The 23,352-nt window shown below is 28.5% G+C and overlaps 1 protein-coding gene across 2 annotated transcripts; it reads left to right on the top strand.

Annotated features, from left to right (window-relative positions):
- Window positions 1–1,018: 1,018 nt before the first annotated feature.
- LOC130670603 (GTP-binding protein RAD-like) lies at window positions 1,019–22,864 on the top strand. 2 transcript variants are annotated; one of them, XM_057474016.1, is made up of 8 exons: window positions 1,019–2,009; window positions 2,591–2,812; window positions 4,482–4,710; window positions 12,971–13,188; window positions 16,014–16,177; window positions 18,925–19,016; window positions 19,382–19,574; window positions 19,831–20,011. In XM_057474016.1, the coding sequence occupies exons 1-8, from the start codon at window positions 1,804–1,806 to the stop codon at window positions 19,860–19,862; spliced, it is 1,356 nt and encodes a 451-aa protein (XP_057329999.1). In that variant the 5' UTR covers window positions 1,019–1,803; the 3' UTR covers window positions 19,863–20,011. The 2 variants fall into 2 exon arrangements, with proteins under 2 accessions (XP_057329999.1, XP_057329998.1); XM_057474015.1 differs by having other exon boundaries at window positions 1,021–2,009; window positions 19,841–22,864.
- The last annotated feature ends 488 nt before the right edge of the window (window positions 22,865–23,352 follow it).

Raw genomic sequence — 23,352 nt, 5'->3', positions numbered from 1 at the left:
GCCACATGGGAGCCCTATAAGTTGATTATAATCTGTTTGTCAGCTAAACGCGTGACCACTAATTGAACGCATCAAAATATAATTAAATAATAAATAATAAAAAAATTAAATAACGTAAAAAATTATCATCATTATTAATTTACCACACATTCACTTACTAATACAATAAATTGCTGAAAAATTATCTATAAAATTTTTAAATAAAACTTTTTTTTTATATAATATAATTTTATTTTTATATAAATTCAAATTATAGTAAAATCACCTTGACCTTAATTACATAATATCAAAATTTCCTCGAGGATTATAATGAGAATAAAAAAAAAAAGTCATTCACAGACCATCATACTTTTACTTAAATAATTGTATCGATATCAAATAAATATAAATTTGAAATTTTATAAAAATTAATTTTTTCAATTACTAGTCACTTAAAAAATTATCAATTTTTACGTGAATTAAATTTTTCCCGATAATTTATTATCAAATTTTATAAAAATTTTATGACATTTGAATATTTAAAATTATTCTTTGAAAAAAAAAAAAAAATTAATGACCGGTAATCATTAAATAATTAAAAAAAAAAATTTCCATTAATATAATATAATAAATGATTAATACAGCTCATGAAATTTTAACAAACCCCTCAAAGCCGTGTATATATAACACATACGAGTGTATAATCTATCATTTTATCTATTTCCCGGTATCAAAAGTATTTATAGTAATAATTTATATAAGAACGTAACGTGTGGTCTGAGCTTTTTGCAGTGAGCTGATAAAAGCTCGCTCACATATGGTCATCCATTTATTTCCACCGATCTTTACTGGTAATCTAAACTCTATATACTTTTATTACTTTTTTTTCCATAAAACTAAAAAATAAAATGTTCCTTAAGTAACACATATCATAAATATTAATAGACACCTTTATGCCTACATATATTAATTGTAAATATATCAATGATATAATTTGACAGGTATGTCTGTCTATATTTCCCTCTGGTTCTTTGTACTTTTCATCCCTTATACCAGGAATCAGCGAGTAAGATTGAGACAGACACGCGTGCGCGAATCCACAAGGTACATTGGTATATGTCCATATGTATACAGAACTCACCTATCTACAAACTGAACCCTCTGTATTTTCAACCCCCAATGAGAAGGGAAAAAGACAGAAACTAAAAGCGAGAGAAAGAGAGAGAGGGCTTGGAAAAGAGAGTGAGTAACGAGTATCAACAACCACGCGAGCTCGAGATTCAGTTTTCCGCTGGAAGTGTTGCGCGACGTATCCGTTTATATATTCATCATAATAAATTTTTATAATTAGCTTAAACTAATTAATTATTACAATATTAATAGCATAACTATTTATATTTATTTGAAATTTTTCATTTTTATTTAAAAATTAATAACGTCACACTTTAAATTTATATACTAGTTGGAGTATAAAAAATAATTATACATAAAATTTATGTATTTCAGTTTTATACTCATGACTTAAAAATAATAAAATCCTTTTTCCGCGTCTTGGTCGCTTAGAAACGCACCGAGCGTGGGTCGCTGAGTGGTTTATACCCAGAGGATTATTTTGTTATCAGAAAATACTACTCTTAGTAGATTTTTATACACATATATATATCATATGTACACTATTTACTTGATACAGTTACTCTATTTCGAAGTGCAGAAAAAAAATAGTTAAATTATCGCAGTATATGTTTTGGTGAACAGACGTCATATGAAGTGTAATTTAAATAATTAGTCGTATATAATGAACATTACGAGGATTTTTATGTCATTATGGCAACGTCTACGGTAACGAGATACCATCAGGGTAATGAACGATCATCCCGTCCATGTAATACACGTCCGAATGTCGTACAATCGTCCTTGACCACCACATGCCCACCAAGCAGTTTTCCCGACAAATTTCAAGATTTTTTTGCTACACTTAACGAGGACGCTGATGATTTATCCAACATGTTGGAAGACAAACTTATCCCCAGGTAATTTTTAACAAACGTTTTATTTTTCTTGGTGTCTTGATTCCCCGCGAGGACGTTGTAAATATATCGTTAAATATAAATATAAAATACATATAAATCTTTTTTTTTTATAAATTATTCATGATACTGTTAGCTGACGTCTGATAATTTTGATTTTTTTCAAAATTGCACCTATAGTTTTTTTATTTTTTTACATGCGCATATTTTTATTTTTTTTTAATCGATTTGTTGAAAAAAAAATCCGAAAATTGTCTGTTAACTTCAGGATTATTGATAATTTTTCTATCTTTGATAAATGATTTTTGAAATTTAGTTCACTAAACTGTTAGTATTTTCCATTGATAAAATAAATGTATAAATTGAATAAAAAATAAAAGATTAATTTTAACAAAATTTTTAATGAGTTTTTTTTTATGTAACAAAATATAACTGAGAAAACAGAAGCGCATAAATGATTATAGTTTACTTTATCTTTATCATATATGAAAATTGAAATTAATGGCAGTTTATATATATATATAATATATATAGTGTATTTACGTACCAACAGTATCAATTTATCAAATAATTTAATTTTGCAGAAAGACGGATAATACCGAGACAAAAGGTAACAGTAGACGATGGACAAAACGTACATTTCAACGCCGCAGTAGTGAAATAGAGGTACGGCTACACCGAACCTCGGTTTCCACTAATGGACAATCAGACAGAATGGGTATTGAAACTGGTCCCAAGTCACCAACTCCGTCAAGAAGACGAAGCTCTAGCATTGCTGTTGCCCGACCTACACCTGATTTACACAGGTAATCTATTTCTAATTACTTCCCATGATAATGATCCTAGAAAAAAAAAATTTTACTATCAGCAAAATTTGGTTGTCATTAAAATTATTTGAATGGAAAAGATTTTTTCAATAAGGAAATAAATCATCTGAAATTATTTTTGGAATATTTATAAATACATATATTAAAATATCATATGAATGTCCGCGTTAAATTTTAAAAATAAAAAATTTTTGTGGCACTACGAAAACATTAAGTGTCTGACGATTAAAAATAGAAATTTTAACAACTAATTGGATATTCATTTTTCAAGGCTTTACTTGTTTGTTGTTTTTTTATTTTTGCGCATAATGTTGGGTGTAAATTAAAAAGAAGAGGAATCATAATCAGTGCGGGTGATCAGGATAAAGATTTGAAAATTAGCAAATTAACAACTGGATTAGAATTTTGGAAACTATTTTTTTTTTCTTTAAATTAGTTAATAATGCGATTGTTTCTCCAGTTATTCAAAACCTCTAAACTCTAATTTACCTGAACAAAGTCTTAGACAAATGTATGCAGAGAAAAAAAAAATTTCTTAGAGCAAAAAATTTTTACTCGTCCAAAAAAAAACTTTTTTGCCCCAATAAATTTTTTGCATTATAAATTAAATAAAAATTTTCTTGGTGCGAAAAAAATTTTTTCAGTCCTAAGAAAATTTTCCTCTTCAATTTATAATGCAAAATATTTCTTGCGGAAAGAAATTATTTTTTCTTATCCTAAATTTAGACCTGAAAATCTAAATTATTTTTTTGGTACTTTTGATGGCTTTAAATCATTGGTTAAATCTCTCCTGTCATAATAAAGATGTCAACCCAGTTATTAATACTATAGTATAATTTTTTCCGTTACTTTCTTAAGTTTATCCCACAATCAGCCAATGTATCTATATATTAATTTTTGTAAACTAAAGAAACGCGTAAATAAGTAAATAAATATTTATTATTTAAAAGGAAAAAAATGTCCTTAAGTCAGTCACCTTTTTCATATTTTCAGCGAACATATTCTTTAGCTGAAGATTAAATATAAAAAATTTAGGAAGATAAAACGTGGCCTTTAAGTTTACAGAAAAAAAAATGCTCAGGTGGCCGACTTTTGGCACAGGCCAACTTTTATTTATGAGTATTTTATATTTGTTTTATTTAATAAATATTTTTTTAAATTTTGTTAGAAGTTTTACCTCATTTCTTATCTAAGCAAAAAGTTATTCCATAGTTTGTTAGACAAACAATTTTTTTCTTGTATAAAATTTATTAAAAATATTAAATATTTACTCGACTAATGAAAATATAAAACTAATTATTATTTTTTTATTTTTTTAATGAAAATATTTGAGAAGTATAAATTTTCGTATAGATTATTATCACAACCGACTATAAAAGGAGTAATAAATGATCATAAAGAGTATACTCGCGGAAAGCCGTAGCTTTTAACGATGCGTTATATCACTGAGTTGAGTTTAAAGGTATATCGTATTCGCAGAGGAAGTAAAGCACGGTGTTATGTACTGTATAGTAATAAAGTCCAAACCATCAAGCTCATAGAAGTACGCGTTTTATGCGTCACAGTGGATTCACTTTAACGAGTAGACTAGACGCAATATTGCAAGTGCTGGACGATAACTTTTAACTGACGTTTGTGTTAATTTCAGATTTCTGCAGACAGAAGCTGGTCCCTGGGGCCATTTATCACCGTCACCACGTAGTCCGACACGTCCGACAAGTGCACTAAGTCCTGGTGGTACGTCATCGACATCTCAACATCTCAGTCCAAGTCCTACAAGTCCCGCTGGGCCGGGAACGATTTCACGAACTCAACGAACTGATCGACAGCAGCATCGTGGGAGGACAAGTAGCATGCCAGCAGTTCCACGACATCGGGTAAATTCAATTTCAAGCTTGATTGTTTTTTTTTTTTTTCTTTTCTTTCTTTCTATTTGATTTATTAATGTCATTAGGGCGTATTACAATTAAATATTCCGCTTAAAATCATAAATGTCATCAGTCATCATGTTAATTTTATTTTTCAATTTGTAAATTTAATCGATAAATATTTATAATTTAATTATGATTTAGTTTCATTTTTAAAAGTAAAAGGTCGTACATTGACATGGACTTTTTTTTAATTTAACGGTATGATAATTAGCGATGTCATTAGATGTAGAATGTATAGAAAATTCGTCGAAAAAAATTGAAGGATCTTTTTTTTTACTATAAAAATTTTAAAGTATGGAAAGGCTGTAACTCAATTTGAAATTTTAGTGGTCTTGAAGTCTTAAGTAGTTTAGCAAAGAAACAAAAATGACAAAAAAAAAAGTATGACGGCAAAAATATTACGAAATTTTGTTTCTGTTTTTGGTCTGATACTTAAAAAAAAGTCGTAATTCAAATTTGGTTGTCGTGTTAGAAAGATGAAATCTTAAGGGAGAGACTAGTGAGATTGCATGCGTTTTTTTACTTAAGAAACTCTCAGATAAAAAAAAGTAATGAAGTATATAATAACTATCGCATAAAAAGTGACTTATGGACAAAGTCATGTAATAAATACGATTTTAAGTAATTCTATTATTATAATTTTTAATACTTCGTCATAAAGTCAAATGGTAAAATTTAAATTTTAATTCTAAACTGTACTAATAATTTTAATGAATTATAAAAATTGCTATTCCAAATATCAGAATGTTTAAAATAAACCCCTGGGTTCTGGCTCATTATTATTCTGAACAGTAATTTTCAAAGTTAACTTCTTTCCGTAAAGATAAAAATGTGCACTTACTGAACCTGAAAGCTTAAAAAAGTTTAAAAAATTTTTTTATTCACGACCTTTTTTCAGACCTCGGTCGTATCGGATGTTTACAGAAACACAAAAAAAAATTTAGCGACAGGTTTTAGGGCAGATTTTCAAAATTAGCTAATTCTGTAAAATAATTTATTTTTATCTATTTCTGTTTTACGTTTGCGTCGATCGTAAAAAAATTACACGGCAAAGTACGCGCTGAAGAAATTTTCCCTCTGGTGACAACAATACAATTTATTTATTTACTTTTTTTTTTATTCCTGTTTACTACAGACAAATATATATTGAATGGAGAATAATAAACAGAGTCAATTTAAACGATTGAACGAAATGGAAATCGACAATTGTTTTATTCCATTTAAATATACATATTACATACAAGTATATATTTACTGTACCAGTGTTACGAACAAAAACAAAAAGACAGAATAATTTAACGAGACCTCTAATGGTATAGACGGATAGATTTTATTGAACAAGAATTCAAATATCTATATATAAATTAAGGCTCTACTTGAGTTAAGAGTAATATATATGCTGACACAAGCGAGAAAGACAGAGTGGATGATAAAAAAGTAGTATAAAGAGGATACGAAAGAAAGGAGGTCGACAATCTTATAGTGACAAACTTGTTATTCATTTTAGATCGACGTGCCATAAGGTACTAAATTTTATAACGCTCAACTTTCGGACTTACATATTGTCATAAAATGAATAAAATATTTAAATTTATTAACACTATAAATTTTATCCCCTTATAGAGGGAGCCCGTGTAGAATAAGACACCATTTTTAAGGTAAAAAAAAATTTGTTTGCTTGAAAATCATAAAATTTGTTACGATTAGCAGAGAAGGCTGAGGCAAATTGATAACTTTACAAGGGTGGGGAGGGGCAATTAAGACTTTTAGTAAACAAAATTTTTTTTACAATCAGTCGATTCTACGCCAGCTTTTTCTAGTTCCCAATAAAACAATTTTTAACAAACTCGCAAAAAAAATTTATTCAAAAATTTTAAATTGCCCGCCACCCGGGCTGATCAATTTGCGCTCTTATTTATTACAAATTGCGACTAAGGATTTTGAAATAAACAAAAAGTTGTTTTTTTTATCTCAAAGGTGGTGTCTAATTTCGCTCATGGTTCCCCTATATTTGTATCAGTGATATAAATTTTTTTTATTCATACGAAATAAGAACAATGTCTGGAACTTTATTGATAATTCTGATAAATCGTTTGCGTGACATAAAATATAAATATCCGCACGTGTATAAATTAATGACCGTAAAGTGACAATAAAAAATAAGTTTGAAACGAGATAATGAAGCCAATGGGCCTACTGTGTAATAAAATAAAGTAGCGAACGAATTGTCAAATGGTAATAAAAAAAATCAATCTAAAAAAAATAACAGATGAACAGTAGAAAGGGATAAATTGAATGTCTCGATGAAAATCCATTGAGTGAGTTTAACTTTTCTACTTCTTTTTCACTCAAGAAGTCGAGAGGATAAAAGACAACGACGTTCTAAAAATAAAAGCAGCAATAAAAAGTTAGTTAAGTAAATTCATGGAATTAATTATCTGAATGACTTATCGATAATTTTTTTTATTTATTATTCTTGTTCAAGGAGCTGTCTGATTGGTTAAAAAAAACTGCAGACGTTTCAACAATCTTTCATAAACAATCATGATCTTAATCTCTTTGTTCACTTTTTTTTCTCACGTTTTTTAAATTTCAACAGCTTCTTGAACTCTAAAGAAAAAGTAGAAAAGAAATCAGGCCACAAGATTAAATTTAAAAAAAAATACTTTGTGCTTATCGTGTTTTTTTTTTTTGCATAAAGATAATTAATGTTATCGCTGTTATTATCACCATCACGTGTTAATGTCAACTAGTTGTAGTTGAGTTTGCACAATAGCTACGACAGGATAGTAGACAAGCTGACTTTATATAGCTGTGTATAGATGAACATATATGTATATATGTATACATATATGCATATATGTATACATGGCTACAGATCAATTCCCAGGACCACAAGTTTCTCATAGTTGCAAAGTTAAATCTTCTACACCTACACCGACACCTTCCTCAGTTACCGTGTAATTTCGTGTACGGGATGTACAATAAATGGCTTATTGAGAGCTCATACTCTATTGCGACTCTTTGTCAACCTGCTTTGGACATTTAAGTCTCGCAAATTCTCCGTCTTCAATAAATTTTCATCCTGTTCAATCTTTAACACCATCTGTTGCTGTCAGTTAAATTTTTTTAATTTATTTTATACTGCATTTAAATTTTTTGACAACCGTCGACAGAAAGCTCAAGATTTTTATTCACTAAACATAAAAAAAAAAATTTCTATAGACGTATTTTGCCTCGCGAAAACTGAAAAGTAATTGACTATTTCTCTGGTGGATCCGAATTACAATAGATTACGGCAAATTTGCGGTAAAAGGACGGAAATTTACCGTAAAATTGCGGCAATTCTGCGGTATTTAAAAGTAAAGTAATGTATTGCACTGTAAAAATAAAAAAGCAGACGGTACTTAGTGTAAACTGCCGTATTTTACAGTAATTTCGCCAGAATTGAATCCATTTTGGACGAAAATTATAACCGTCTTGACTATTGAATAAATGTGATAGAGTAAAAAGAAACAAAAAAAATTGTACAAGTCATTATTCGCAAAGTTTAAAATTTCTGTATTAAATATTTACTGGAATTTAAAAATTTAGTTCTTATGAAAAATTTACTGTCTTTTGTAAATTTTGAGCGAATATTTAAATTGAAAACAGCCACAAAAAATATTGAAAATGTTGTTTGTCTCTGATAAAAAATATATTTATAAATTTTCCATGTGGTAAAAGGGATTTAAGCTGTCAAAGTGCTCAATAGAGTCGCTTTTAAATGTTACAGTCCACGAACTATAAAAAAAAATATATATATTTTTTTTTCAAAAATATAAACAAAAAATCTATCCCGAGGTTTCTCTTTATTTATTTATTTTTCATCTCAAAATGTGAAATAAAAATTTTAAATACATTTTCTACAGTAAATTTCTTTTGAGTAAAAAAAAATTATAATGAATTATAAATGTTAACTTTCGCGTGCATTGAATCCAGAACCGGGAATACGAAATGTGTAGTCATTAAAATTCTTATTATCTTGCGTATCATAATTTATCAGAGAATTTTTTTAATTATAATTGTGTTTGCTTTCGTATTGAAAAAAAAATTATCTCATTATTTAGTCGTTATATTTATTCTAATACCACAAGAACATACATAAAAGTCAACAAAAAACTTCATTCTAAATACACAGCACGGAATTTTTTTTACTTCTATGAATAAATATAAATAATTGAGTACTTACTTTAATCATAAAAAAGTAAAACGAACTCACGGGTCAGCTCATATTTGTCGAGTCTATAATAAAATCTTGTACAAATAGTGAACCCCAGCAAAACGCCGGTGAATTTAAATGTAAACGTATTAATATTAAAATTTAAATACAGTCATGATATAATTATTATGTTCTGTTATTTTAACTGAAATGAATTATTGTCTCGGTGTTTGTATTAATCCTCATGTTTAAATTTGAAATATTTATTTTTCATGAGTAATTACATCAGCCAGAATTTCAAACATAATTTACCCTTTAATTTACAGAATATATTCATTTTATTTCGTGTATATAAATTGCCAGTTACTTGATCCAATATTATGACGTTTATTAAATATTTAATCATTAATTTATCACATATGGGTGTCATAAATGTAACACGATGTCTCTGACACCTTGTAATTTGCGACCTGACCATAATTTATGGCTATGAAAGGTAATTCTTTCATAGCTATCTTATTTCTCACTAAGGACTTTTTCTTTAGCTTCAAATTCAACTCTATCATCTTAAATAATGTCCCTCTTTTACCACACATTTATTACTTCAAATGACCTAAAACTTTCAACAGGCAACGACATTCCTAAAAAAAATTTTTGAAAAAAAAAATTACTGTTTTTATTACTGTACACGGAAAGAAAATTATGGGAAATTTTCCGATGCATTATGGGAATGGTTCCCATAATGGTATGAGAACAGTACCTATACTACTATAGGGATGGTTCCCATATATTATGGGAACCATTCCCATAATAGTATGGGAATGATTCCCATACCATTATGGGAATGGTTCCCATAATGATATGGGAATGGTTCCCATACCATTATGGGAACCATTCCCATAATATTATGGGGACCATTCCCATATCATTATGGGAACCATTACCATAATGGTATGGGAATCATTCCCATACTATTATGGGAATGGTTCCCATATTGGTATAGGAACTATTCCTATAATATTATGGGAACTATTCCCATAATGTTATGGGAACCATCCCTATAATATCATTAAATTTTTTTTTTGCACAACAGTGTAGAAATTTCCCAAAATTTGAATTTTCTTGAATGTTTTGTGCTGACAAAAAATTCTTGTTAAAAATTTTAATGTTTTTTGCCAAATACGATTTTTTTTTCAATGTTTGAATTTTTGTTTTTATGTTTAATAGTATTTCTGTGTATTGTAGAAGTGATTACCACACTTTTCTTTAAATTAATTTTTTCATGATAATATGGGAACCATTCCCATAATATTATAGGAATGGTTCCCATAATGATATGGGAATGGTTCCCATAATATTATGAGAACCGTTTCCATAATGGTATGGGAACCATTCCAATTGCATTATGGGAATCATTCCCATAATATTATGGGAATAGTTCCCATACTATTATAGGAACCATTCCCATAATATTATGGGAATGGTTCCTATAATTTATGGGAATAGTTCCTATAAATTATAGGAACCATTCCCATAAATTATAGGAATGATTCCCATAATATTATAGAAAGTATTCCTATAAATTATAGGAACCATTCCTATAATTATAGGAACCATTCCTATAGTGTTATGGGTATCATTCCCATAATTATAGGAACTATTCCTATAATTATGGGAAATGTTCCTATAATTATAGGAACCGCTCCCATAATTTATGGTCGTAATTCCTATGATGGTATAGGAAAAAATTTCACAAAATTATGGGAACCGCTGCTATAATTTTCTTTCCGTGTAATCTATATCTATATTATTAAGAAAATAAGGAAAATATTGTTCCCGCCATATCTATATGATAGAATTAGTTGATATTATTTAAATTGGTATCATTAGATAGGTCTTGACTTGAATTTGTGCCTTTTCATATTTTAAACTCTTTTTAAATGCCAAATATTGAGATAAATAGATTTATCTATATCATTCGAATTACATTTAAATTACGCGAGAGAAAAGACGATCGTATATATTTTCTTTAAATAAATTAATACTTTAATTATTCTGTCACTAAATATGACTGAATGTCACTGAATATATAGCTATATTATTTATATCGCGTTACTTATTTCAAAATGACAAATTTTTATACTCCCTTTTGGTTTTAGGAAGCTTCTCAAAGCCAAAAAAGTGTGGATAGAAAAAAAAAAGGATTCATTGACACAAAAAATCTTTACTCGCCTAAAGAAAATTTTTACTTACCCCAATAAATTTTTTGCATTGTGAATTGAGAACAAAAAATTATTTAGAACTAGAAAAAATTACTTAGTGCAAGAAATTATTTCATGACCAACAAAATCTTTTCTCCCCCCAAAACAATTTTTGTATTTAATTGATAATGCATAAAATTTCTTGGTGCAAATTAAATTTTTTTGCGGCAAGAAATCCTTTTTTTGCGTAGTTTATAAATTTAGTAGTAATATTTGGACAGTCACGTAGTGACTGCAAGTTGCTCGTGTTTTATGTTTATTTAACATCTGTTGTTAACTTGTAAATTACATACTTTGGCACTTGAAAAAGTTAGTTTTTATTACTTGAGCTTAAAAAAAACATTATAATTTAAACGTGCGAGATATTTTCTATGACAATTAAATACCGAGTACTTAAAATTTACTTTTATTACATTTAATTGCATTCCGTAAACCATAAGCGTGTACTTAGAATTAAAACTTTGAATGAATTGCTTGAAATTAAATGTCCCAGTAGTTAAAACAATAAATGAATACATAGATATATTTATATTTATATATTATAGTAAGTATGTAGGGAGAGTTTTATTTAATAAAAATAATATATACAGACATGAGCAAATAAAAAATTTTTTTCAAGAATGTATTTAGTGTACATATTAAAGAAAAACTTTGATAAAAAATAGTAAAAAGTTTTACAATAACATTTCTACTTGTTAAATGTATATATAATATAATAAGTATAAAACTCATTACTACGTAGCGATCCATTAATATAAAAGTTAGATACTACCACTTGACACAGTTAAAGTTGATATCCACAAGAGGATTCTTCCAAACATGTATCTTGCTTTTTCTTTCCTAGGTCAAAAAAAAGTATATATATACACATGTATAAATATAATAATAACACGCAATATTACGTGCAGAGCACACAATATTGTGAGAATGTGTATTTAAAATGTACATTAAAAGATATAAATATATATATACTCTGTAAAAAATTGGGAGTAGATACTGATCCTTTTTAAAGTCGAACTCACTCCGTCACTCGAAGTTCCGAAGTTTTAAAAAAATCACTCTGCATATGGAGTAAATAGGGAGTTTTTTTTCAACGGAGTGATTTCGGAGTGATCTGGATTTTATTTCAATCCGATTCGGAATTTGAATATTAAAATACACTCGTCTTCGGAGTAAATTTCACTCCGAGGGGATTAAATAAATACACAGTCATCTGCTCCACATTCACTCCGAAGGAGAGTTTATTTTGATGTTAAAACTCCGAATCGGAGTGACCGCGGATTGAAATAAAATCCAGGTCACTCCGAAATTACTCCTCTGAAAAAACGAACTTCATAATTACTTCATACGCTCAGTGATTTTTTTTACCCCAGAATTTTGAGTGAATTCGGATTTGAATAAAATCTGTGACTCCAAATTCACTCCTGATTTTTTCAAGTGTACAGTGGAAATTTTATTTTCTACTTTTCATTAATTAAAATAAAGTATTAACGATCCAAAAATGGAGTAGTGGCCATAAATAGTACTTCTATTTTTTTTTACCACTGCATGAAGATCCGTCAACTATTGAAACTCATCAATATACATCATAAAGCAAATGATTTAAACTTCTTCTTTCTTCCGGTGTCTCCATTATTTTAGCAACTTTAGTATTTATATATATAAATATGTATATATACTTTTATTTATAAAAATATTTTGAATGAATAACAAAATAATGAGTTAATTTAAAAATTTTTGACAGCCAATGTTAGCGGAAACTAAACGAAGTGGAATAACCGGATGTGAAGACGGTGAAACTGAAGACGGGGTCGAGTACTACCGACTAAGATCCTTCTCTATAACAGCGAATGGTGTGTTCAATCTTGGAGACTCGCTTAAAAGCCGTCGTAGTCGTAGTATCAACAGCGTCACGTCCTCTGGAACGAGCTGCAGCAGTACCAGAGATGCGCGACTACTCAGGTGTGTTATGATGAGAATCCTAAAAAAAAAATCATATGTTTTTATATCTTTCCTGAGCTCTATATATATATATATATATATCTGTATATTGAGCTTATACTAGAATCCATTATTTTTATTTGAATACGTACAGAAAATTCATACGATTAAATCCCACCAGAGTTTCTTTTTATAGTCCCATGTATGTAAGGACGTGAAATAAAAATAATATAAATATAAATACGAATGAAAATTATCGATCAGAACTAAAAAGTTTAGTACGTGAACAAAATTATGCGCAAGCTCGTAAATAAAATTATATACTCTTGCGTGGGAATTAAAGTCCCTGATACTCGTTAATTTATCGTCATTATTGTTATATTTTTAGTTAAATAGTACGTTTGAAATATTTTGATTACATTTCAATGGGTAATAATTATTTTTTATAATTAAATTATACAAGTTAAATAAGCCATTGACATTGGGATGACTTTGAATAATTTAACGGAATTTCGTTCGCTAGCAAATCACGGAGTGTATACATGTCTGAAGCCATAGAACTCTCAGGAATCCTTGCCTTTCATCTGCGTAATTTAACATTTAACTTACGCAAAAAATATAAATATGCCAGCAATTTATACTAATAATTATTTGAATTATTTATTTTTTTTTTTTCAACAAACACTGATATTAGTATATTAATATTAGATATAGGGGAGGGAGGGGCAAAAGGAGGTACTTAAGGAAATACCAAGTTTTCGAGGACTCAAATACGCTAAATGTTTTTTTTTTTTAATGATATTCAAAGTCAATAGAAGAAATTTTCAGTTACCGTTGAAAAAAAAAATTTTTCATTTCTGCGGGCAAAGTGGGGTACCCCCTAAAAATGGTAAAAAAAAAAATTTCTGGATTTTAAACGAATTTGATTAAGTTGAATTTTTTTTAAAGTAATTTACATGAAGAAAAATTATATTTTACATATTTATTGGATACAAAAGAAAAAAAAAATTTTTCATAGTTTTTATCATAAAACAAACGTCATTGATATTTTTTAACTGACAATTGATTTTTGAAAAAGTTTATCAAAAAAAATTCAAAGTAACGCTTAATTATATTTACAGAAGTGATTTTGGAATGTTTAAAAACCATTTAAAATATAAAATTTTTTTTTATCAAATTTTGGGGGTACCCCGTTTTGCCTACCCTACCCCCTTTTGCCCCCCCTTCCCCTATATAATACTTTGGTTGTTGGTTTCTATTATAATTTTAAATTATTTAAATAATTGATAATCAAGTCGTTTATTTTTTAAACAACAGACGTCATTTAGTTTATAAATCATGAAACCAGTATATATATAATATATAGCGATTCTGCCCATCTCTGCTTTACAAAAAAATAAAATCAAGCTCCTGTAAAAATATGGTGTACCTGAAAATCGGAACGTTTTTCGTGGAACGAAAATAAAAAATCAACGTGAATAGTAAAAAATTTACTGGATCTAGATTTCTAAAATGTTTCGCATGTCAATTACAGCCACCGCCAATCACTCCTGAAGTCACTTTTAAGCAGTCAAATTACATAAATTTTTTCATTTTCGTGGTGCAAAAAACGTTCCGATCTTCAGGTACATAAAATATGAGCTCTTAATATTGATATTTAGAGGTCGCGAATCGTAATTTTTTATTTTCCATTAAAATAACATGGGAAAAAAAAAATTTTGTTTGGAATTTTATACCTCAGCCATGGCTCATTGTACAGATGAGCTCAGAGTGTATTTTTTTTTGTAGGAAATTGAATGCTCTACCAAAAAAATCTCTTATCATTTTTTGATAAATCCATCTGTTCAAAAGTTATTTCAGTTTGAAGTCGAATTTTCAGTAAATTTCAAGTTATCTTTACTTTTTTAGCGAAACTATCAGAGTGACCACAAAATGTTGTAGAAACTTTTCTGTAGACAATTTTATTCCCTACAAATTATTGTCTACAAAGTTTTCGATATTCCGCATTGTTTTCTAGTTATTTTCATTTCAATGTCAAGTTCTTGAAATCGGTCAGAACACGTTTTTTTTTTAAGTATATATTTAAAAATATATATGTAGGGTAAGAGCACCAGTACCCAGCTACAAACCAGTAACCAGCCACCTCATGTTAAATTATATCTATGTATATTTTGAGCCAATGTTAAAGTATATGACCGGCTGGCTACTGGTCAGGGGCTGGGTACTGGTACTCTTACCCTATATATTTTATAGCGCTTATTTTAATGTTTTATTTTTCTATTTTTTACTTTACCTGTACTCAAAATTTTCGTCTGAATACAAGATGATCGACCATTCAAGGATAAAATGGATTCTACATGTATTAGAATTATTATTTCTCCTCGATTTTCTTCAACCTTTTTTTTGTATTTCCCTTTAGACCATCCACTACAATATACGTGTTGGTTTATAGCAAAAGCATTTATCTCTTTCAGTTAAATGACTTGAGATAAATTTACGTGAGAGATTGTCTAAGCAAAATATCTTTGCTTGTACGTCAAACAAATAAAACAAAGCTAAAAAAAAAAATAAAATAAAAATGTCATGCCATAGACTGGAATCGCTTAATTTTCTGGATCATTTCAACGCAACGTGCTATTTTCTCGTAATTTATACCATTGCGTTGTTCGTTAAATTTTTCATTCTCTTCTCTGTCTTCAGCTAAAAAATAATCCCGCTATTTACTTGATTTATTTTTCACTTGGGTATTTTTTTATTTATTGTAAAATAGTTTGATATTTTATTTTATAATTTAAAAAATATATTTTTTTTTCTTATCATTATTATTGTAATTTTTTTTCTTGCAGCTCTGCGTCGCAACACTCTTGTATTGAGAGCGAGGATGCTGAGAACTCAGGACAAGTGGCCACTTATAAAGTAGGAATGCTTGGCGCCGCAGGAGTTGGCAAGACAGCACTCACGGCGCAATTCACTACCAGTGAATACATTTGCGCCTACGACGCTTCTTTAGGTAACTGCTAAATTTCATTGATTAGCTTTATCACCTGACAGACTATTTTTTTATTTTTCTAAAGAAGAATCGGGTCTCTTTTCTCGATCACTTTCAAGTGGATGAACGATTCTATCCCTGTTGCACTTAAACAGTAAATGGAAACTGTTCACGTTTTTCCCTCGAAAAATGAAAAATAAAAAAAAATTAAAACGTAGATTGCTAGATTATCGAGTAGTGCATCGAACCTGATTCTTAATTTTACGATTAAACTTTTTGTTTGAAAGAAACACTTGGACAAGAATAATTCCCAACTTTAATTTTTCAATTCTGACAGCTCAAGTTTTTTATTTTTATCTATTTGAAACTTTGAGGCTTAATGGAGAGAACGTTTTGTACAAAAATGTTAATTCTCATTTATTTTTTCAGTTGAAAATCAATAGACATAAATTTTATTATCATTTGAGTGTAAATATTTATTTTAAAAAATTATTGGAAGCAGGTCGCATAAAAAACTAAAACTCCCATGAAAAATTTTGAATTTTTCAGAGCTTCATTTTAAAAAAATAAACCAAAACTCCTTTTCAAAAAATATTTTCAAAATTTTTATATATCTTTCTTTTAAAAATGATTACGAGTTGAAGAATTTTAGGAAACATATTTTTAGACTGATTGTAATAAAATTTTACTACTAGTTTTCTTTCACCCAATAAAATAATCAGGGACTTTATCTTGTGTCAATTTTTATTTCATTATTTATTACATTCAAAATTATTTTTTTAAATTCAGGTACCAAAAAATTGGTTTGAAAATTTTTTTTTTGCAGTTTTTCAATAAATTTTTTCTTGTAAAATTTTCTGTGACGTTTTTTTTTTATTATTTTTTTTTTCAAATCACTTTGCTCTGTACATTTAAAAAAAAATATTTAAAAAAATTTTTTATCAAGGGAGTGAGCAAAAAATTAAAAAAAAAAAATAAAAAATTGAGTTTTCTTTAAATATAAATGAAAAGTATGAAATCCAGGGTATTCACGCTTACAAAAATACTTCAGTTCCTTATCATCCCCATTCTTACGCGACCCTCCCCTAAATATAAATATAAATATATCGGGGAGATTCATATTCGTTATTTTATTACATTATTTATTTCCTTTCATCTTTTATTTTTATTTCTTCATCACTATTATTATTATCTCGCTGAAGTTAATAAACTATTTATTTTTTATTAATCTTTTTTAAATCTCTATTATAAAAAATCAAAACACATCGGAAATTAATATCATACCAAAGTTTTATTTAAAATAAAAATAAATAAAAAACTTGCAGTCAAATAAAATCATATTAAAATTTTTATATTCTGAACATAAACAAAAGAACTATGCCAAGTAATAAAATATTGTATGTCTGTAAAAGAAAAATACCTGCATTAAAGTAGTGAATTTTTCACCCACTTTTATACTTCTTCAATACTTTGTGCCACGTGGCAGATTTAAATATTCAAACTTATCTTTCCAGGCACCCACTTCCTATACGACGTATTAAATTTTTTATTTAACTTATTGTCATTTCATTTCTATTGAATTTGCATAAAATAGAACGCGAAGTTTAAATTTGCTATAGAAAAATAATATTTTTAAATATTTATCCTCCATAGATGAATAAATGAAATTAATTTTTCACCTGAAAGCTTAAATTCCTGCTTTGTTTAGAGCAAAAAAGTCGTTCTTTTTTGCTACGAGAAGACAAATGAAAAATGAACGCATGCGTCATTCTTCCCATTAACAGAAGCAAAAATTAAAACTTTAAGGTGTAGATCTGATAAAAAATCGTTTACACACCACGTAGGAAGGTACGAAGTCCTAATCCGCGTGTTTGCTACCGTCGCCTTCGGCAATTACACGGATTGGAATATCCTGCTTTCCTTACTAGGTGTGTAATATACTATTAATCCTACGGTAATTATTTTTTCACTATCCCTGCATCGAAAGTTTAAATGCCTACTTTGTTTAGAGCAAATAAAATTCTTTCTCTTCTTTTATTTATTTATTTACTTAACTTCTGCAATTTACAAAATTTTTCAATATTTCTTCGCGTTATGTGCGAATTATAAAAAAAGAAATAAACATGAACAGTCATACAGTTTAATTATTGGACTCAGTTTTCACTCTATTTTTCATTTCCACTCGAATTTAATTCTTGAATGCATTTAGAGACCCATTAAAAAGATTTACCGATTTTGAGTGGTCATCTATTTAAAAATTGTATTTCTGGGACCGTTTTTTGAGAAGACGAATGATGAAAACTAGCGCAGACTCCATTCTTCCCACAAGCAGAGGAAAAAATTTAAACTTTCAGGTGCAGGTTTAGTGAAAAATAATATACACACCACGGAGAAAGGTAGGGCGTCCCAACCTGCGTGTTGGCCACCCTCGTTCCTCGGCTCGGCTAGGCAATTACGACGGTTTGAATGTCCTAATTTCCTTCCTTGGTTTAGAATATATTATTTTATTTGACCCAGTCAATTATTTATCCGCATGTGTGTAATAATTGATTTACTTGCTCATCCACGTCATATATATCAATGATAACTTATAAATCCTCTGCCAGAACTTGAAATTATTCTCTAAAGTAATTAACAGTACTTGGAATTTTTCCGATCTGACTGCTTTCGAAAAATAAATGTTTTTTCCCCTTGAATTATTTATTCTCCATTATCTCTATTACCTTTTATCAGTCCCTATAATACTTGTCTCTTACTTTTAATTCAAGACGACGAATACGGACAGAAAAGTGTATCAGTGATGATTGATGGTCAAGAAGCTGAGCTAGAAATCGTTGATCATCCAGCATCAGAAATGGCAGTAAGTTTATTAAATTTTTAGTTGCTCATAAAATTTAAATAATAAATTTTCCCGGGCTAAATATCATTGACTATTTTAAGTACAAATTTCTATGTATATATTTCGGTGGAAAGTACATACTGTACACGAACAACAGCTTTAATATATCACGTCAAAAGGGCATTTGTGTCTATTGGATCAACATTGGCCGAAAGCCCACGCAAAGTAATGCGAACATCCTCTGTAATTGTTGTTAGCTGCCAATGACATACAGTTTACTCTAGTCAAACGTTCGGAATAGAAAATTTAATTTAACTGAATTTTTTTTATTTTCATTTTATTTTTTTTCTTTCTTTTTTACAACGAAACTAATATTTTTGTTAAAGGTTGAAAGCTTTTGTGCAACATACAACCCCGATGTTTATGTCGTCGTGTACTCAGTAGTAGATCGACCGAGCTTCAAAGTAGCTGAAGAAATTCTTCTTTATTTGTGGGAAAGTGACTACATGGCTACCCACGGTGTTATTCTTGTCGGTAACAAGGTCGACCTCGAAAGAAAACGTGAAGTGACAACTCTTGGTAAGAATTTAATCAAATATATATATATACATATATTCTATGTATTCACTATACATATACTTTGTTTTGATAATCGATTATTACCATTAATTTTGTTATTGACTTGGAATGAAATTAATTTGTCGCATAATAGTTCGGTTGATTGGACACTGAACATACTATTGATATATCATTTAACAACTCGGTTCTTATCATTTATCTTCTCCTATTCAATGCTATTCTACTCTGTCATAAAACCATTGATTAATAATTTAAGTTAAATACAGTAGGGAGAAGACTTGCCAATAGCTGCGGTTGCAAGTTTATCGAAACGTCTTCCGGGCTCGCTCATCATGTCGATGAGTTGCTTGTTGGAATATTGGCTCAAATCAAATTGAATCCCCAGCGGGATAGAGATCAAGTTACCAGACGCAGAAGAAGTAAACATCGAAGGAGAATTCTCAAACATCTATTAGGTTTCAAAAGAAAAACTAAAAGCTGCGAAAATTTGTTTACTTTATGATTTTTTTTTATTGAAGTATTTTATCATTTTCATTTTTTGCTGATGTCAGTCATTATTATCACACTTATTGATTTATTTATTTTTTATTTTGGGATGAGTGATGAGAAAAATAAAATTACTTTTTTTGCATCGTAATTATATTGAGTAAATGAAAAAGCGAATTTTAATTATAATATTGATCGGAAATTTATAGATAGTTAAATTTTCATCTTTATGTATGTGTGTATTCGACTTAAAAAATTAGTTTATATTCATATATACTATATATATACAAAGTTAATATAAAAAAAAAATTAAAAGTGTAAATTTACCAATAAAATTTCCATAAAAATAAATAAATAATAAATTCTTTTAAAGGTACAACTAAAATATCGTATCGATTTATTATATCAAATAATAATAATAATAATATTAATATTAATAACAAAGAAAAATAAAATAAAACCACTAACGAACATAAAAGCAAACAAACTCAATACTACAGAGTTAAATTATACTGCCTTTCCGTAAAAGGATCAAATTCATTTAAATAAATAACGATTCGTAGTATTGACTTTATATTAAATTAATAAGAAAAAACTGATAACTATTATATTACTTTCGTTAATTAATAAACGTATAGTTTAGCGGTAAATCAAAAGACAAATTAATTTAAATAATTAGTCATTAATATATTGTTTAATAAATTTTTTAGCATTTGAAAGCTAAATTTATTTTTAAACACCAAGTTTATTTACTATTTTTTGTTTAAGTAAACCGCGAGCTATTGGTTTAAAATTTGTAATTTGAAAATAAGAAAAATAGTTTTAAAAATAGATAACAGCATAAAGTAATAATTAATAAGTATATGGTATAATGGAAATATGTATCAAGGAGTGAGAATGTCTGAAATATTTTAATTGTAAGAAAACTAGTATAGTCTACATGCCAAAGTTTACAAGTTGAACCTTTGTTACCATTATCTTGAGATTTTCTTCCTATTGTGTGTGGCCAGTGAACCGCGTCATCGCTTCCGAAGAGGCTTTTGTCTACAGTCCACTTGACCTCTTAGTTTTTCCTCCTCATCATTCCTGTCCTTTTACTTGTTCATACCCTTAAGGCTGTAACACCCCTTTTAAATATATATATATATATATTAGGGTGTTTAAAAAAAAATATTTTTTCTTATGGTCTCAAAAGCTGGTTTAAGTATAAAAAAAAATCCTCCCATAAGAGCGGCTAGAAATCTTAGTCCTACTAAGAGCTCAACGAATATTCATTTTCCCATTTAAATTGCACGTGAAAAAATTTTTTTTCGTTTTAAAAAACAAAAAAAAAAATTCCACATGTAATTCAAATGGGAAAATGGATATGAATTTTTTGATTGCTTTCAAAATGATAAAGTATAAAAAAAAAATATTTCAGAAAATTTCACCTATAGCTTTTTTAATTTTCTACATGTGCATATTTTTATTTTTTTAATTAAATTATTGAAAAAAAAATCCAAAAATTGTTAAGGGGGGTAGGGTTTTAAAATTATTTTTTTTAAATTTTTTATCTGAATGAACAATATTTCGAGAATATTGTGTACAAATTTTAAATCAATCCGGGTAAAACTAACGGAGTTACAGCGTTTCAAATGACCGGCCGTTATACCTGATTTTTATACCTGCCCGACCTGTCCCTAGTAGAAATCAGCTGCAATTTTCTTTGTTCTTCCGAATCCCTTTCTCCGGCTGTGTGTCTTTCAAAGGATGTAAACTGATGACTCAATATAAGTATAAAAATTCATATTCTTTTATTGATAGTTTATTTCAAATTTTCACGAATAAAAAACTTTAAATGGATTCTCCCGAAAACGTTATTTTTAAAGTCCGTGAACATCATAACTCAAAATGTACTGAACCGATCCTTTTGAAAATTTGAACATTACTTCTTCACATAAATCAACAGGTAACCACGAAGAGTTTTTTTTTGTTTTTCATTTTTTTCTATTTTTTAATAACAAATTAACCGCGATTTTTTGAGCTAAAATCGCGTTTTTCACTTCCAAGTGCTGCAAAAAATCGAAAAAAAAAAACTCTTCGTGGTTACCTCGAGAAATACATCAACTTTAAAATGCATATCAATTTTTTTTTTCCGATGATCCGGTAACGAGTTATGATGTTCACCGCAAAACGACTTTTTTTCGAGGCACCTCCAGAGATTCAACGTCACCGACTTATTAATCAATATTTTTCGTTGAAAATTGTTTCTGATATTCTTTGAAAGTTGTACAATAATATGTGATTAAGTTTAATGAAATTATATTACTCATCTCGGCGGGAAAAAATCACAAAAATATGCTTTTTTTTCGCCTACCCCCTCCTTAATTGTCAGCGAACTTCATGGTCATAAATGAACATTTATTGAGCTCTTAGGAGAATAGACATTTCGAGTTGATCTTTTAGGATTTTTTTTATACCTGAGACTAATATTCAAGACTAGAAGGCTGAAAAAAAAAATTTTTTATTAAACACCCTCGTATACTACTGTGGACTGCATTTTTCAAACGAAACAGTAATCATTTTTCAAAAAAAAAAAAATTATTAATCTATAAACTAACATCCAACTTATCCCTATAATTCAATAGAATAAAAAATTTATTTGAATTGACTGCTCGTAAATATATATCAATTATTATATGTAATTTTAGAAAATATTTTTGAATACCAAAATAAAAATAAAAAAATATTGTATCCATTTACTTGATAAATCTTTTTAATAATTTAAATACTAGATCATAATTTTATTATCAGCTTCAAGAATTAATGGTACGACGACTAGAGGTAGATTTATTTTCTGTATTCCAAGAGATAGGTTTCGTGTATTGGAAAATCCATTTGTCTTTAGGGATATTGATGATCATGAGGACAACAAGGTCTTGGTATACTTGTTAAACAAGTGCGTTGTGGAGATATCGAAGGACATGGACATGGAAATGGCGGTGGCACTGCTGCTATTGGAAGCTCTCTGACTCGAGGAGGTAATTTGATCAAGGGCGATAGCAAAGTTGAAGACATGTAAGGACACTTGCTGTAAATAAAATATATTTTTTCGTTTATTTATTTTCAATTAAAGTAACTATTAATTACTGGTGATTTTATAAAATAACCGTACGAGTAATCAATAGACTTGATTAGATATTTTAATTCTTCCATATCATTCCAGCATGAGTTGCCTTTTTTTTTATTCTTATCACAATTATTTACGTGACACATTTTTTTGTGACGTCAAATGTCTTGATAATTTCAAAAT

Source organism: Microplitis mediator, chromosome 6 (genome assembly GCF_029852145.1).
Source record: "Microplitis mediator isolate UGA2020A chromosome 6, iyMicMedi2.1, whole genome shotgun sequence".
Taxonomy (NCBI): Eukaryota; Metazoa; Arthropoda; class Insecta; order Hymenoptera; family Braconidae; genus Microplitis; species Microplitis mediator.
This window is presented reverse-complemented; position numbering and strand designations above follow the sequence as displayed.